At 40.7% G+C, this 15557-nt stretch overlaps 1 protein-coding gene across 3 annotated transcripts; it reads right to left on the reverse strand.

Moving 5' to 3' along the window:
- Window positions 1-1226: 1226 nt before the first annotated feature.
- METTL22 (methyltransferase 22, Kin17 lysine) lies at window positions 1227-11804 on the reverse strand. Of its 3 annotated transcripts, none has more exons than XM_065644488.1 (11): window positions 11398-11804; window positions 9251-9599; window positions 8509-8856; window positions 8087-8127; window positions 7861-8005; window positions 7337-7408; window positions 6697-6750; window positions 5388-5468; window positions 4281-4383; window positions 3503-3671; window positions 1227-1966 (listed from the first exon to the last, which is right to left on the reverse strand). In XM_065644488.1, exons 2-11 carry the CDS (start codon window positions 9354-9356, stop codon window positions 1931-1933), a joined length of 1155 nt encoding a protein of 384 aa, XP_065500560.1. In that variant the 5' UTR covers window positions 9357-9599; window positions 11398-11804; the 3' UTR covers window positions 1227-1930. The 3 variants fall into 3 exon arrangements, with proteins under 3 accessions (XP_065500560.1, XP_065500559.1, XP_065500561.1); XM_065644487.1 differs by lacking the exon at window positions 11398-11804 and adding an exon at window positions 11148-11211; XM_065644489.1 differs by lacking the exon at window positions 11398-11804 and adding an exon at window positions 10505-10746.
- Window positions 11805-15557: the final 3753 nt, after the last annotated feature.

The raw sequence follows: 15557 nt of genomic DNA on the forward strand, positions 1-15557 counted from the left end.
GGGCTTGCAGGAATGGGCAATACCGACCAGAAACATCTGCTGCTTCTCTTTTTTCCCCTACTGGCTATGAGGTGGTCAAAAAGCAGTGTATGAACAGGCCAGCAGAGTTCTTCAGGATTTTACAATGCAATATGCAAACTCTCCCATGAGCTCACAAGTCCAAGACGAGCCTGAGGTTTAATCACTTGACTTTTCCATAAGTTGTATGAATTGAAAGCTTCGTGCAATTTACACTGGACTGTTGTATACATATTAACATCTTCTCCCCCTCACTATCATATTTTATCTCCTTTCCATCTGGCTAAAAATCATGGCAAATTGTGTATGACACACAGAAAAAAAATCCAGGTATAAGACAGGACTGCCAAGAAAAAAAAATAAATCTAAGAACATTACCTATTACAATTTTTCAAAACCTAGATACATCATGACCGGAGCACGCTATTTTAAAAATCATGCTCTATTAGGAAAAAGTCCTACATTTAAAAGATCTACAGCATCTTTCTATCTGGATGAGTTTCTGCTGATAATTCCACATACTCTCAGAAGTCCCGTGTAAGTAAACATCTTCTTGAACTGCATGTGCTATTTCACGCCGCTTCGGATTAATTCTTGCTAAAGTCTTCAAAAAATTACTACTTAAATAAACAGCTAGATTCAAAACCAGTTGTTTCCAGTTACTCTACTGAAATTAATAACATTACAAAACAAACAAAAGAACACTAGTTTGAGAATCTTTGGATTAAAGTACAGCTTTGTATCTTTGAAGTTCAAATGAGGGGTCTAAGAGAGAAGTTCTGTATTAATCTAGGCAGATAGATGCTAACATAATGTAATATTTACTTTGACTACACTCACAGGAAAAGGCCATCGTCATCTAACAACCTTTCATGTCATTAAAGAACTCAAAAAATATGTCTTCGTACACATATGCAGGTTATCAAATAACTGCCCTAAGACAACTGAACTAAACCACACGTACAACAGACTTTTGAGAAGTCAGCCAGATGCTTCTAATGTAACATCTGCACAGTCCCACGAGTCCACAACAGCTTCGTCACCCAAACCTCATAATGCTAAAGAATCCAGCAGGCACAAGAATGTCTGTGACAGCGTACATACAGCAAGTGATATAAACATCCCAGCACACATAAAATTCATAAAATGTATAGACACGTTTTTGCTTTCATTAATAACACAGGAGAGATTTGATGAATATGTTGCACTTTAATCTGAAAACAAAGACAGTGAAGGCACCATTTGCACGGGCAAGACATTCTCGGTCACCTCCTTCTCCCCAGCCTCACACATGCACATTGAGGGTAAGATCCCAGACATTTCAAGAGCAGTAGCATATCCATCACTTCACATGGTATCTTGGATTCTTCTTTCAGCTCGGACAGTAGCCCTAAACTTGTATAATTTAGATAGGACAAACTGAAACTTAAGGACTAAGTTTTGTAAACAGATTGCTGAAAGAAGAATCCATGAAAGGCAAGTAGGTCTTGCCCAGAACACTCTTTCACAAATGGTCATAAACATAAATAACACAGAACTAGGATGAGACTAAGAATATTGTCCATGTTCAGAGAAGGAAAAGGAAAACGCATGACATCTGCAAATCAGCCACATGGAAAAGGTTAAAATAGCTCCTCGTCAGACTCCAAAACCTAAGTCATCAATCCCGAAGAACAAGCCACTGTGTCACTGCTGCTGTTTGGCATCCAGCATGTACGGCAAAGACCAATATTAAACAGTTTTGTAAAAGAAACATCAAAGAAACTATGTCCCAAGCACCCAAACCAAAACCTACTGAAGTAAAGCAAATCTGCGCAGTGATACTTTGTGAGAACACAGTTCCACCAGGAAAATGCTTTTCTTGGGATGAAAATCCATTTTTAACAAAATCTTCTATTTCCTCATGTCCCTGTCATGTGAGCTGTTCAGCAACGATCCTCCACAATTCCTATAGGAGTGGAAATAAATACATACAGGTACTTTCTCAGATCAGTAGGTTGCAATTATGAAAAAGTTCAACATGCCCACTTGAAGGTAAGTTTTAAGACACGCTCTATACCTCCATCTACAGATAGCGTCCATCTGCAGATGGATACTAAATCCATCTGTGCAATCTCCTAGAACAATCGCCAAATGATCTTTGATACAGAGGAATAGAATTGACTTTTGCATTCCTGTAGCATGATAAAAAAAAAAATCAGTATCATTCAAATAATTTGTTTTAAAATAATTTCACTGGACTGCGTGACCTTCTGCAGTATTGTGACTGACAATCTTACTCTTTTTCTTAACCTGTGTTAAGAAAGCTTTCAATAATGCTAGTAAAAATATAACTGAAAAAATACTCAATTTACTGAGGAATCAAGGTCTCACAAATGCGTGTGTTATACAAATACACACACACTTCTCTATCCATTGGACAATGAAGATGAAAACCAGACTTTATTTCTGTAGAATAAATTAGCATACGCTTTGTTTGCTATACAAAAGATTAGTAAGCAGACTATCACATACCCTTCACCACGACATCTTGAATTGTGGCAATGTATTTCATGATAAATAAAAAATCTAGGTGTTTTAACAATGCATATATTTCCAAGACCAGTAGCCTTCCACAAAAAGGCTAGGGAATGAGTTTACACATTTAGGTATAATCCAGGTTACATTTAAATACTTGTAAAACTTATTTTAAAATTATGCAATTTTTATGCCTCAAATTATCAGCATTAAGTAGAATAAATCAATCTCACGAAGTAATTGTGGCCCTCATAACATTACTACACATATATACTGCAGAAGCCCCAGTAATAGTTTGTTGACTACAGGAACATCTTTTCTTGGTAAGAGATTTGCAATGCAGTACAAAATTTACAAGTTCTCTAAAAAGATCTGTTAGATTGCATTGTTCTACAAGCTAGCGAGCTATTAGCCACTCTGAGTAATATTCGTAAGAGCAGACAACTGAAAAACAAAAATAAAGAAAACCATAAGTGCCTGGGAGGTAATAACTACAAAAATTATATCTGACATATTTCTGAATAACAGAAGTTTACAGCTAATTGACTTCTTCACAGATATTAGAGCATTATTTCCTGAACTCTGAACTGGGAAAGTAATTACTAAAACTATGAAATGAAAGCTCTTTTACGTGCAAATAAATGAGAAGAGATACTGGTCCTGTTTTCTAGTCAATCACAAAAATTGTATTTTTCAAAGTAGTGGAGATTGCTTCTCAACCTTGGAGGAAGTGACGCAGCCTGAGCCACCACGCTGCTGGTGACAGAAAAGGGTGTGTTATGTCAATCTAGGGTAGATTCAGTAAGCACAAACAAGAATAATTTTAAACCAACAAAAAGCTAAATGGCAGCACATGAAAAGTTCATGTTTATTCTCCTGTTCTTACTTCATGTTAAGCAAACAGCTGAGAACTAATTTGAGATGATTAGCCCAACACATTACATTTATTTTAATGAATGCCACTTACCAACTGCTCAATTCGTTCATAAACGAGAAACTGGCAGAAATCAAGCTTGATGGGCTCCACAGCATATTTCATTTTTCCATCTTGGAGGTTCTCCAAATCATTGAGAGTATTTCTAAAATGATTGTAGGCTTCACATGTAACATCCATATGTCTTAAAGTGAAGTTCAGCCTAGCAAGAGAAGATTTAATTGATAATGTCTTTCCTGTACTGGCATCTTAAATAGCTACGTAACCTTCCTCAGCTAAAGGAAAATGTGGGTCTTCTTGGTGTAATTAACTAACTTTGACAGCCAAAAAAAGTAACTCCCCCACTATTCCTGAAAAGCAGACATGACTTATGTTAGTGTCAATACCCAATAATTCCGAGATGAAAGTTTCCATTGATTTTTAAGGCCCTCTGCCACAACAGAATCATTGGTTTGGCTTCCTGTATACCCTAATTCTATGCCTCTTTCTTCCATTCTGTGACCTCAGAAATAAATGGCAAATGTTGCCAGGCATTATAGAATACATCAGTTTAGCCACCTATCTATAGAGGTTATCTGCTCCAAGACAAAAGGTAGGACAACAAAAGCTGAACTCTTGTGGAATTCAAATTCTGAAGTGATAAAAATTAAGCATGTACAAAAACAAATGTTTGTCCTGAGCATATACTGCAGACTGCAATCAACTAATACAATGAAAATCAGAAGCCGACCTTTGATCAAATCAGATGTTTCTTCCAAATAAATAAAGCGTGTAAAGATTTTAGTGCTTTTAAGTTCTTGGTAATACTTACCTCTTTTCTAATGCTATGTAAACTGTGCAAGAATTTCTCAAGTTGTGTGTGATCCTATACAGTGTTCTGAACAAGGCATCTGTCAGGTCATCGTCATAGAACACTGAAAAGAGCAAGATTAAGAACATAAAATATGTATGTTTGAGTGTATGATCTACTTAAGTGTTGGTTATGAAACAACAACAAGACTTAGTCTGATTATTCTAATCAAACAAGTCACTATTTTAACTAAATCCCGAAGTAAATTTTTAAGGGCAACAACTGACCCTGTAACAGAATCCACTGCTGCTATTTATGTCAGGCTTTCTTTAAAATTTCTCTCTTATCAATGGGAATCACTTCTGTCATCAGACATCTTAAAAAACTTTAACAAGATTTCTCTCAGCCTGGAAATATCTTACTGCAAAGTTAAAAAAAGACAGGCTATCATAATGTATAGGCCTCATTTCTTACAAAAATACAAAAAGGGCAGTAACTAATATACCATTATGACCATATCTCCTTGGAAAGCAGTCTTGTAGCACCCTGCAATGTCATATCTAAAACCAAGCCTCATTTATTTATATATCAAAAAACAATGGCTTTCCTATACAGATAAACTAGCCTGTCATTTTCAGTCTTTCACTAAAGCAAGAAAAAGAGCAGAAAAAAACCCAGAGATATCCAAAGGCATAGACTCTATAGGCAAGTGCAGCATCTGAAACTGGTTTTCACATTGTAAAATATATTAGTCTAACCACCTATTTTTCATTATTTGCTCAGAGTTTATCTGATGCAAGACAAAGGACAAAAAACTCTTCTGAAAGTCAAATTCATCACTTGCTTTTGGTTATGTTCTTTGAGTAATTTATTTAGCCACAAATAATTACCACACCAAATGAAAGAAAAAGCTAGTAGTTTTCACCATCTGTTCTCCTATTGCTAATTTAGAATGTAAATACAATTGTTTACAAAAAAATACAACCAGGAACACTTTGACATGAACGTTTTGACAAGTTAGGTAAGGATCTGACCTATTAGATATCAAAAGCAAACTAGGTATGTTTAAAGCATTACTCATAATGCTCAAGTGTTTGATTTAAATGCTTACTCTTTATATTTACCTACCATCAGCTGCCATTATCACAGTACAGTGGTCATGCAAATCAGCAATCTCTTCTTCAGACCAGCTATATGGAACTTCAGGATCTGTAACAAAGAATATGGCTCTGCTGTCCATGATTAAATGTCTTGAATGATTGATAGATGGAAAAAAGTAACTTCTTAACTCCTGCGGTCAGCTGCTCCTCTGTGAATGGAGCACCCCACCGAGGGAAATCAAAACCTCGCTCTATTCAGCCTCTGGATTTCTCTGCAGTCCTTTGCTTTCTCTGCATTATCTCCGATTCTCCCAAGGCTGACTTGCACGAGTAAGTATGTCTGTAGGTAAGTAAGTTTGACTTTAGAATTTACAAACAATTACTATCCTGTAGCAAGACCACAGATTTAACTAGATGAAAACAAACACTGCTGTCAATTAAAAAACCAAATGCATCCTTGTGTGAGTTTTGATTAAGCTTCCTACTTCACCATGCTTTTAAAAATTCAGACTTTGTTAAAATATAGGAACTTTATCTGAAAGTCTAAAAAACATAAAGCCTTTTCAACTGGTGGTATAAAATATTTTCATTAATCAGATTTTTTTTGAGGTCCAAGAGAGGCTTTGGAATGCAAAAAGGATGTTTCCACTTCCTTAAACAGACGTTCTATTTTTTTAGAAGCATCACGTCAAATCCAACTGATGCTATAAAAATCTATAAAGTAGGCTCCATATAACCGAGTGCTACAATTTTGTGCTGACCTTGTAACCACTGAAGTTTTAGTGATCTGCTTTACTATCATTAATTGCACTTTAAATGTTACTCAGGCTAGTTGCCTTTATTTTGCTAAAAGCAGAAGAATATTTAAAATGTAACACATTCACCACTCCACTTGGAACAAGTATTTATACATCTTCAAATCATCACCTGCCCTCCCCACCACCTTTTATAGTTTTGTATTTGTGCAGCCACAGGCCACAGGATACCCTCACATCAACATCTGGATTACAGCAGCTCAAATCCATGTCACTGGGCCTGGATTCCACAATCACCACATAACAGACACGTCTCGTTCGCATCTCTGGACTTTGAGCACAGTAAAGGACAGCCACCACTTGACTATTCTCAACCTGTCAGTGAACCCTTCCGTACTCATTCACAGGGCAATCATCCACCCACAGACAATCGTGTACTTTCAACTATTTTTCCAGAGGCGTGTGTGCTGGAAAGCTTTATTCATAAACCACAGAATAAGCATTTCTTGATGGCTCTGAAGGGAAAAAAAACCAAAACAGAACACCAAACCCTATTTGAAAGGACCCTTTACAACCACCTACCAGTGCAGAATTCATCTTTCAGCCAGTCCAGTTCTTTTACTTTAACTTCCCCTCCTGTGGGTGAAGAAAGATCACATCAGTCACAAGCAGCCTTTCAGGCAGTACCTAAGCAAAAGTAAAGAGTCAAAATCTGTACTGAGACAAGTGACGAGGATATATTAATTATGAGGACGTAAGAAACAAGTAAAGTTGAACATCAAATTGTTTACTGTACAAAACCAGTTACTCACCAGAGAACAGGATGAACTTAAGGGTCAGAAAGACAACCTATGTTCTCTTTTACATGTCCCACCTGCAAAATACTTCTCTGTTTTTCAGAGTTCTATCTCTGTAATTTACACTCTTTTTATGTGATCCTTGGCACGTGGATATCTGTGATCCTCCCAAGTACCTCTGTGAAACTCACACAGCGACTGCGTAGGAACTACAGCTGGTCCTAACGGCTGACTTTCTCAAAAGCTGTCCCATTATGGACCACAGAGAGATGTCTTGCATCTTTCTTTTTAAATGCATTGCTTTAAACTAAGACAAAAATTTAATTTTACTTGTGAATATGCCAGGTAGTCAATGACTGTGCTGTTTAATCCCACAGTAGTTCATATACGGGCAACTGCACCAACAATGACTGTGCAGCACTTACTTCCCGGCTCCATCAGGTCTTTGTTTAATGCAACATTTTGGTCACACATGGCCAGGAGATCTTCACCAACATCTGAAAAAAAGTGATAATGATATTCAAAATAAGAATATTTGCGTGGGCCATGCATGCAACTCACCCCTCAGATTAATAACCAAAATTTCTCTTAAGCTGAAGAGATCAAGGGAAATTCAGAGCAGCTCTATCCACTGATGACTGCTTCCCTAGTACCCTTCTTGCTTTCGTCTTTCTGTACTAAGCTCTGCGTCACCCTTGAAGAAAGAAGTTAGATCGCTATACTACCTATTTTGAGCTAGGCACACCATCTTGAGTTCACAGCTTAAAAATAGTACTGCTTTTTCAATCTGTTCAGAACATTCTTGTTATTTTTCAATAAACAACACAACTTCATACACATTAAAAAAAATCATTAACTAAAACTGAACAGATGGGGATCAAAATCCCAGGATGAAAGCACTGCTTCATGAAGTTTCATGAAAATATTTAACTGAAAACGGCTGCCTTACCTGTGCAATAAACTCTCTTGGCAACTGTTCCCATGATAATGCTTGTAATGCCAGTGCCGCCTCCGAGCTCTAGCACTGAGCAACACCTGAATGTGTCCCGTTGAAACAGAATGTAATCAGCAAGAAGAAAGGCTGCACGCCACACCTGTGGATAAGGGAAGCAGTTAAAACTGAGCAAATTCTGATGCACAATCTACAGCAAGACGCTACAAAGCAGAATACGTACTTGCTTACCAACATCTTCTAAGGGTGTTGCCATAGTATGTTCTGTGGAAATGAAAATAGAATAATTATCTCCAAACGTTGTTCAAATCAGGTTCCATAGTGGCAAATTTGAACATCAAGTCATGCTTCCTTTTCAAATACAGAACTAAACACTCTTCATTCTATATAATAATGCTAGATAATGCCAAAACTCCCACTCTAACTAAGGAACACCAAGTCTCCCATGGTATACTACTGCTCAAATCACTTCTGGAGAAAAATGGTAAATTAAAAAAAAATTAACAATATCACAGTATTATGTTCATTTTGTTATTTCCTTTCGCTTAACAACTGCTGCTACATTTCTAAAGAAAATCTACCTTTCTTTTGTTTTCCACAAACGTATTTATTCCATTTCTCCTTGACTGTAAGCCTACTGTTTACCTATTTTAACAACATCCCTGCAAGTGCCGCCTTGTTCTTCATCTTCAAAAGCATCTTCTTTCCCTTTCATCAGAATTACAGGATACACTCGATCCCTCAAAAGATTCTCTGCTTCTAAATCAGAGGCACTTCGAGGTCTTCTGATCACTTCCAAGTCTCCGTCATCATCCAGCAGAGCTTCTACTCCTTCAATATTTCGCACTCTCTCTTTTTTTAGATTATTGCCATCCTTGTCACACAGTACATCTCCACTTCCATATGGGTGCTCCCTTTCTGTTGTAGCTTCTCTCACATCTTTCTCAGATGACGAATCTGTGTTCCAAAGGAGTTTGAAATACGACAGGAATACTGTAAGAACACAGAGTGGGGAGAGAAGTTAAACAGCAGGTAAGGACAGAGTCTATGCGTAGCTTCCACTTGCATGAAATTTTGGTATGCATTATCACGTATTAAAAATCTAGAGGATTAAAAATCATACAGGTAATTTCAAATATAGTTCAATTTGCTACGAAGAAATATTTCTGTTATTAAGTTCTGTCAGTAGAAATAAATGAAGCACTTTCAGTTTACTGGCTGACTCGGCACCTACTTAGTCACAATCTCTTCCTAAAGACTGAGCAGGAAGTGATTCTCACTGGAATAAAATGTAATAATTAACATTAACCATTCAAAGCAGGATTCATATATTGCAAATACATGAATATGCTTAAAGTATAACTCCATCAGTGTAAACATACATTACCTGGTTGTCCAACTGTGTTCAATCGCACCATGAGATGTCTTTTGTTTGGACAGTGTAAGTGAACATCAGACAGTACAGTGTCACTTTTAAACGTGGCGTTATCCATCTCCTCCTCTGGTACATCTACCACGATGTGCTGCTGAGAGGAACATCTACAGTACCCAAACAGTCCCGCACAAAGTCCTGTCACAGTGTGATATGATAACTCTTCAATGAACAGGCATCAAGTAACAGTTTTGCTCAGCAAGATACCCTCATGACATCGTTTCTGAGACCTCAGGCAAGATGTGATCATGCAAGCTCCACCACGCTCCAATAGGGCAGCCAGTTGTGCATCAGGATATTCAACCTAAAACCAAACACAAACAGTGACATCCTGACATGGTTTGAACATTGCTTCAGCAATATTTTACAAGATAAAAATCAGATTACAATGTCCAATAAAGCTGCAATGCTCCAATGCTCTTTTACAATGCTCCAAAGAATCATCAAATATATAATTGGTAGTAGCTTACACACATCATGTATTTTAGGAAGAGCTACTGATTAGCTTGTGTCAAAAACAATCACCCTGAAATAAAGGTGTTATCATGGAAGCACAGACACAATGCTAAGGCAAGGTCTCCAAAGGAACAGAAGGCCTTGTGTGCGCAACTTCACCACTTTAAGGGATCTTGTTCTTCATAGAAATCTCTCAGAACTGGACACAATTACTGAACATATTATCATAAGTTAGTCCCCGAAATTTTGCAAAAGCAGTATTTGCCCTTTCTGGAGAAAATTCAGCTCCTTTTATATGCCTCCACTAATTGGGCAGTTAATGCCTCCTGCCTTTGGTGCTCGTTATTCTTCCCCAGAAAAAAAAAAACAAAACCTGAAATCATCCTCATTGCCTTATGTCCAAGGCTGAGTTTTATCTCTGCCTTAAGGCATAAATTAATTAATTATCTTTTGTGAACGGAAAAATAAAGAGGACATATTTTCCTATGCTCCACAAAACTGGATGTTTTGTGATGGGTATATGAAACATTGATGAACCATGTCTCTGAAAACAAAATTTATGTCTTTAAAAACTGAAATGACAAGCTTAGATCACACACACCATCACCAAGTGTTACATGAATGATGTATTTAACAAAGACACCCAGCTCCCACCAGCTATGAGCACCCCAGTGCCCCTTATGTAAAAACTGTTGATGCCATTTCCTGTGTTGGCATTAACATATTGGAAGATTATGCTAATTTTTGTATTACCTGCTTGGGCTTGAACATATAGGCTTCAAGTCATATAGGCAGCCTTCATAACTTTAGTTCATAGAACCATAGAACAGTTTGGACTGAAGGGACCTCCAAAGCTGACCGTGCCATGAGCAGGGCCATCTGCACCAGCCATGGTCGCTCAGAGCCCCGTCCAGCCTGGCCTGGGATGTGTCCAGGGATGGCGCATCCACCACCTCTCTGGGCAACTTTTGCAAAACCCAACCCGGCCTCCGAACGTGCCCTGTGCCAGAAATCCGCGCACAAAACGCGCCCGGAGTTGAGGCCAAGCCCCAAACGCGGCTTCTCCACCGCCTGCGGAGCGGCCCGGCCAGGGCAGCGCTACCGGGAAGCGCCGGACACGCTCCCGCGGCCCGGACACGGTCCCGCGGCCCGGACACGGCTCCGCGGCCCGGACACGGCTCCGCGGCCCGGGCTCAGCCCGAAGCCCCGAGTCTCGGCCGCCCGGCGCAGCGCCCGCCGCCATAGCCCAGAAGCCGCCGCCAGCGGTTCCCAAACCGAGCCCCTCTCCCCTTGCCCGGGGCCGGCGGCGGGACGGGCGGACCCGCGGGGCAGGGAATGGCTGCGGGCGCGGAGCACGAAGACGCCACAGCGACCGCGCCTCCCCCACAGCCCCCACCTGCCGCCGCACGCCGCCGCACGCCGCCACTCGGGAGGCGACGGCTCCTTCCGGCGCGCAGCTGACGCGCCGCCCCCGCCCCGGCAGCGCCCGCCGGCCCCCGGCGCTGCCCGCGGGTCCGGCCGGACCAGGGTTCGAATCCGGGCGGAGCGGGGTTCGGATCCGGGCGGACCGCGGTTCGAATCCGGGCGGAGCGGGGTTCGGATCCGGGCGGAGCGGGGTTCGGTTCGGCGCGGAGCGGGGTGCTCACCCTGGCAGGCGGCCCGGTCCGCGGGGTCCCCCCAGGCCCCGGTGCGCTGCTGCGCTGATCCCTGCCCGCCGCTGGGAGCCGCCGCTCGCTCGGGCAGAGCCTGAACAACGATCGTGCCCGTGTGCTGCAAATGATGCCGCTCGTGGAGGTCCTTCTTTGTTTCAGGATTACCCAGCACTAAACCTGCGTATAAATCTGGGGAGTCGGTAAAAGGAAACCCCAGCAGCCAAGGTCAGTCTTGCCGGTAAATACCCCCAAGCAGCTGCCCAGAGCTCGAGCCCACGGTTCTCAGCGCCATTCTGACATTCCCTGCGTTCAGCGTTACTTCGTGTGTAATTCCACGCAAACCCTCCAAGCTTCAAAACAAAAACTGAAGAAAACACCATGGAGGCAAGTGGCCATTTCTCCCTCAGCCCAAATAATGTCAGGACTCTGCTACCACCGTGAGACGAGATGAAGCAATAGCAGGACCTGCTCGCTTACTTTGGGGATAGGGGCTTTAGCTGCTTAGTTCTGCGAAGTTTCTAACTAGGTATTGTGAACCAGGTGAAATAAACAGAAGACTGAGCTGGGTGCTGGGCACGGACATCATACCAGAGGGCGGTGCGAAACTTTAATCATACAAATCTCCTGGCCGGGCGCGCAGCCCGCGGGCTGCCGGCGTGTGTGGGCGCAGGTGCACCCGGACCGTGTCTCTGCAATCCCGCCGGGGTGCAAAATCATCGACACTGATGCCCTCCAAACTCCCATTCTGTTCTAGTTAAGTTCATCTGCAGAGGCTGTTGGAGTTGTTGGTATCTTTCAGCAGGAGGATCCGGTTCAAAAGCGGCATTTACATATTAATTACTTGTTGCATGAAACTAACACCAAGTGCTACAAATGATACTTGTATTTTTTTTGAGTGGATGCTTGTAGGGGAGGAAAAATTAAAGAATTAATGCTGGTAAAAAACCTTGGAATGTAATGTATAGTCTGTATTTATTTCTAGATATCTGTTTTTCATCATCTGCATCTTTCTGTAAAACTTAAGAATTATTAAGAGAATGAACTAATCTTTCCCTATTTTTACAGTCTGGAGTGTTGAGCGGTAATGAAATGGAAAACACAGTGAGCCATTCAGATCTTGTATTGGAGTTTCTGTGGGGAATTCTGTTGGATGAACATCTGACAAAAATGCTTTGGAGATTTGTTTTCCTTTATCTGGCTCCCGTGAAAGAGCAGAATATTATTTTCCTTCCTATGGTGATAAGCTGCCACATAAATTATTACTGCAGTCTCTCTGCTGGCATATTCCCCACTGCTATAAAGTGCTAACGACATGCAGACAAAGCAGATTATATTTGTCACAAAATCTTACCAGTTTGCAACAAGAGACACTTACTGGTATGCAGACCAAGTATTACGGGAGGAGTAGCTAAACAGCGAGGTGTTTCACTACGCTACATGGGATCTTTATACACAAGGGTATATTATATAAAAAATGGAGCTGCTACCATTTCTTTTATGAAAAATGCAGTCAGGTCTTACAGGAGCGCGTGTGGCTGCAGACGTCATAATGGGGGTGATAACTTCATGACACGTTTAGGGACAATCTAGCTCTGGAGATGCGGTTTCCGTATGACACACAAGAGGGCCTTGGCAGCAAATTCCTGAGATCTGCCTCTTTTTCAAAGACTTTAGGATGCACCTCAGTTACGTTCCCTGTCTTCCGTATAGCCATGTGAGCTAGGAATTTGCTCAAAGCAAGCAACCCAAGAGTATCCCGTAGTCACATCACACCATTAATTAGGAGACTTAAAAGACTTCTTCCCATATGATTTTTGCCCAATCCTTTCATGGCCTAAAGGATATTGCTAGGACAATTCCTTACAGTGTGCCTTCTAAAAATTCCAGCACTGCTGCAGGAGGCTCAGAGGAGAAGAAAACGATACAGACATCCCTGAAAAATATGTATCACAGGAAAAATCTAATTCCTTAGGAACAGGCAAGAGAACAGAGCTGATTGTAAGAAAACAGGAATAACCAGATGAATTAATACACCACCACATATTTGGTCTTGTACTGGGCAGTAGTATATCCCTGACAGCTCATTATATCTTTCCAGTATGTACTGTACTGTCCCTTTCATAATATGTCTATCAGACAGAAGCACGTTTTGTAAAAACAAAAAAAAAAACCCAAAAAACAAACAAACAAACAAACAAACCAAACGGAAGGCTGACAGGAAGAAAAAAGGTATCAGCCTTCATAATTTCAACCTACTGTACTGGGGCTGTTGAAAGGAGATATGTTGAACTAGTTTTCACTTCGTCTTGTTTACTGGTATCCAAAGTATTTGAGACAAGTTCCTTGAGCCATCAGGCAGCATGGAGAAATGTCAGGCCACACAGCAAATAAAAGAACTATTGGTTTAGATGATAAAACAGTGAAGAATTTTGCTCTGCTCTCCAACCATGTATGGCACCTCAGTGTTGGTCACCAGGTTGAAAATTCCTAAATAACTGCTTGAAGTTGAAAAGTGCATGAGAAGATTAACTGAAAAATAAAAAGGGCAACTGCAGCTGTCAGCTTTTTTGTCTCCACACTTCCTGAGTATCCGTTGCTCCTTCCCAGGGGAAGCTAAGAATCATACTGCCTCACCAGCAAGAAAACTGAATTACTAAGCACTAAAATTAGCAGCACAAAGCTAAAATCCACAGTGATTTCTTTTTTCATTAGCTATTTTGTGGCTGTTTATCAGATACATTCACACTCTTTGACTACAGCATTTTTCTCCATGGGCTTATTCAGAACAATAATTTGCATGCCTTTGACATCAGCCCATCGCAACTTCTCACGTCCAACACAAGTTGATTTGCACAGAATTTTTACTGAGAGAGGCATGTATGTAATGTCTCAGGTGATTCTTAGAACAATGTCAATCAAGTGACTGTGATTGCAAACACAAAAAAACCTTTAGTCAGGGGAAAAGAAGCAAAATTAAGGTAAATGCAAAGCTCTCTTTCAATCCCAAGCACATCAAATGCACGAAATACAAAAGCCACGCTGATTCTTCAGCAGCAATCAGGGATCATGAATTGTCTTTTAAATCAGTATCTTGAAACTAGATTACAGTGAAGAACTGCAGAAAAGTATTTTATAATTATGCACTCTATACTAAATGCTCTCTTAAAATTTTAGCAAAGACTTTAACATTGATCGGTGCTCCAGAAAGTAAGAGAAAGTGCCATCCATCCATTCTGCTAGGCACTACTTTTCATTGCTTTTTCAAGCATGTCAGCCTAACAAGGCAGTGAATCAACCTCAGGCATTTTTCAGCCTTAGACCTGCAGTGTATGAAAAAGAGGAAGGTAAAGACTTTACCTCACATACCAGACAGCTCTACGGAGGTTAAACTACTTGTTTTAAATGATCAATTGGGCCAATTTCATCCATTGACTGAGTCCCAAGAAGTCTGTGCTAGAGATAAACTGGGCCTATTGAAGACAGAGTAATAATTAGATAATACAGCAGTTTATTACAGGCTGTTCACATTATCATCAGGGATCATTTAATCTCAATTTAGATTCTCATTAGACCTGCTTTTCTCAGCCATCTTGCACTTCTCACCCCCCTCTCATTGCATCTCCACTGCATTTCCCTGCACACACTGTGGCAGACACCCTCTTTGGAGCTAGCTGGGCTAGCCAAAAAATGCTGCTGTTCCTGTTGCTTAATACCATCCACTTTCTCGTCTACTGGTATTAAGACTGTAAGAGTGTCCCGTAATCCCCTTGAAACAGCGTCATACACACAAGGTCACCTTCATCATCTGCTTCAGGTGGGCAGTATTTCACTTACTCTGTAACAAATCATAACTGCAATGGAAATGGGACACTTTTATTAAACTAAGCACTTTAGCATCACCATTGACCTTGATACTATGAATTTTTTTTTTGCATCACATCCACCTCATTCATTTCTTCTCTGATCTGTTTTAGAGGCAGGCTGTTAATATCACTTTTGTTCACAGTTCTCATCCATAGACTGAGCGCTTGGGGCTTTATTATCTTAACAAAAATACCTGGATAAATAGTGTCTGGATAGCGCCCAAGAAGGGACATTTCTGTGTTGTGACATTACCTATCTCTTTTTCCCCCACTACATCTGCACCACTGGAT

Source organism: Caloenas nicobarica, chromosome 14 (assembly GCF_036013445.1).
Source record: "Caloenas nicobarica isolate bCalNic1 chromosome 14, bCalNic1.hap1, whole genome shotgun sequence".
In the NCBI taxonomy this organism is placed as follows: Eukaryota; Metazoa; Chordata; class Aves; order Columbiformes; family Columbidae; genus Caloenas; species Caloenas nicobarica.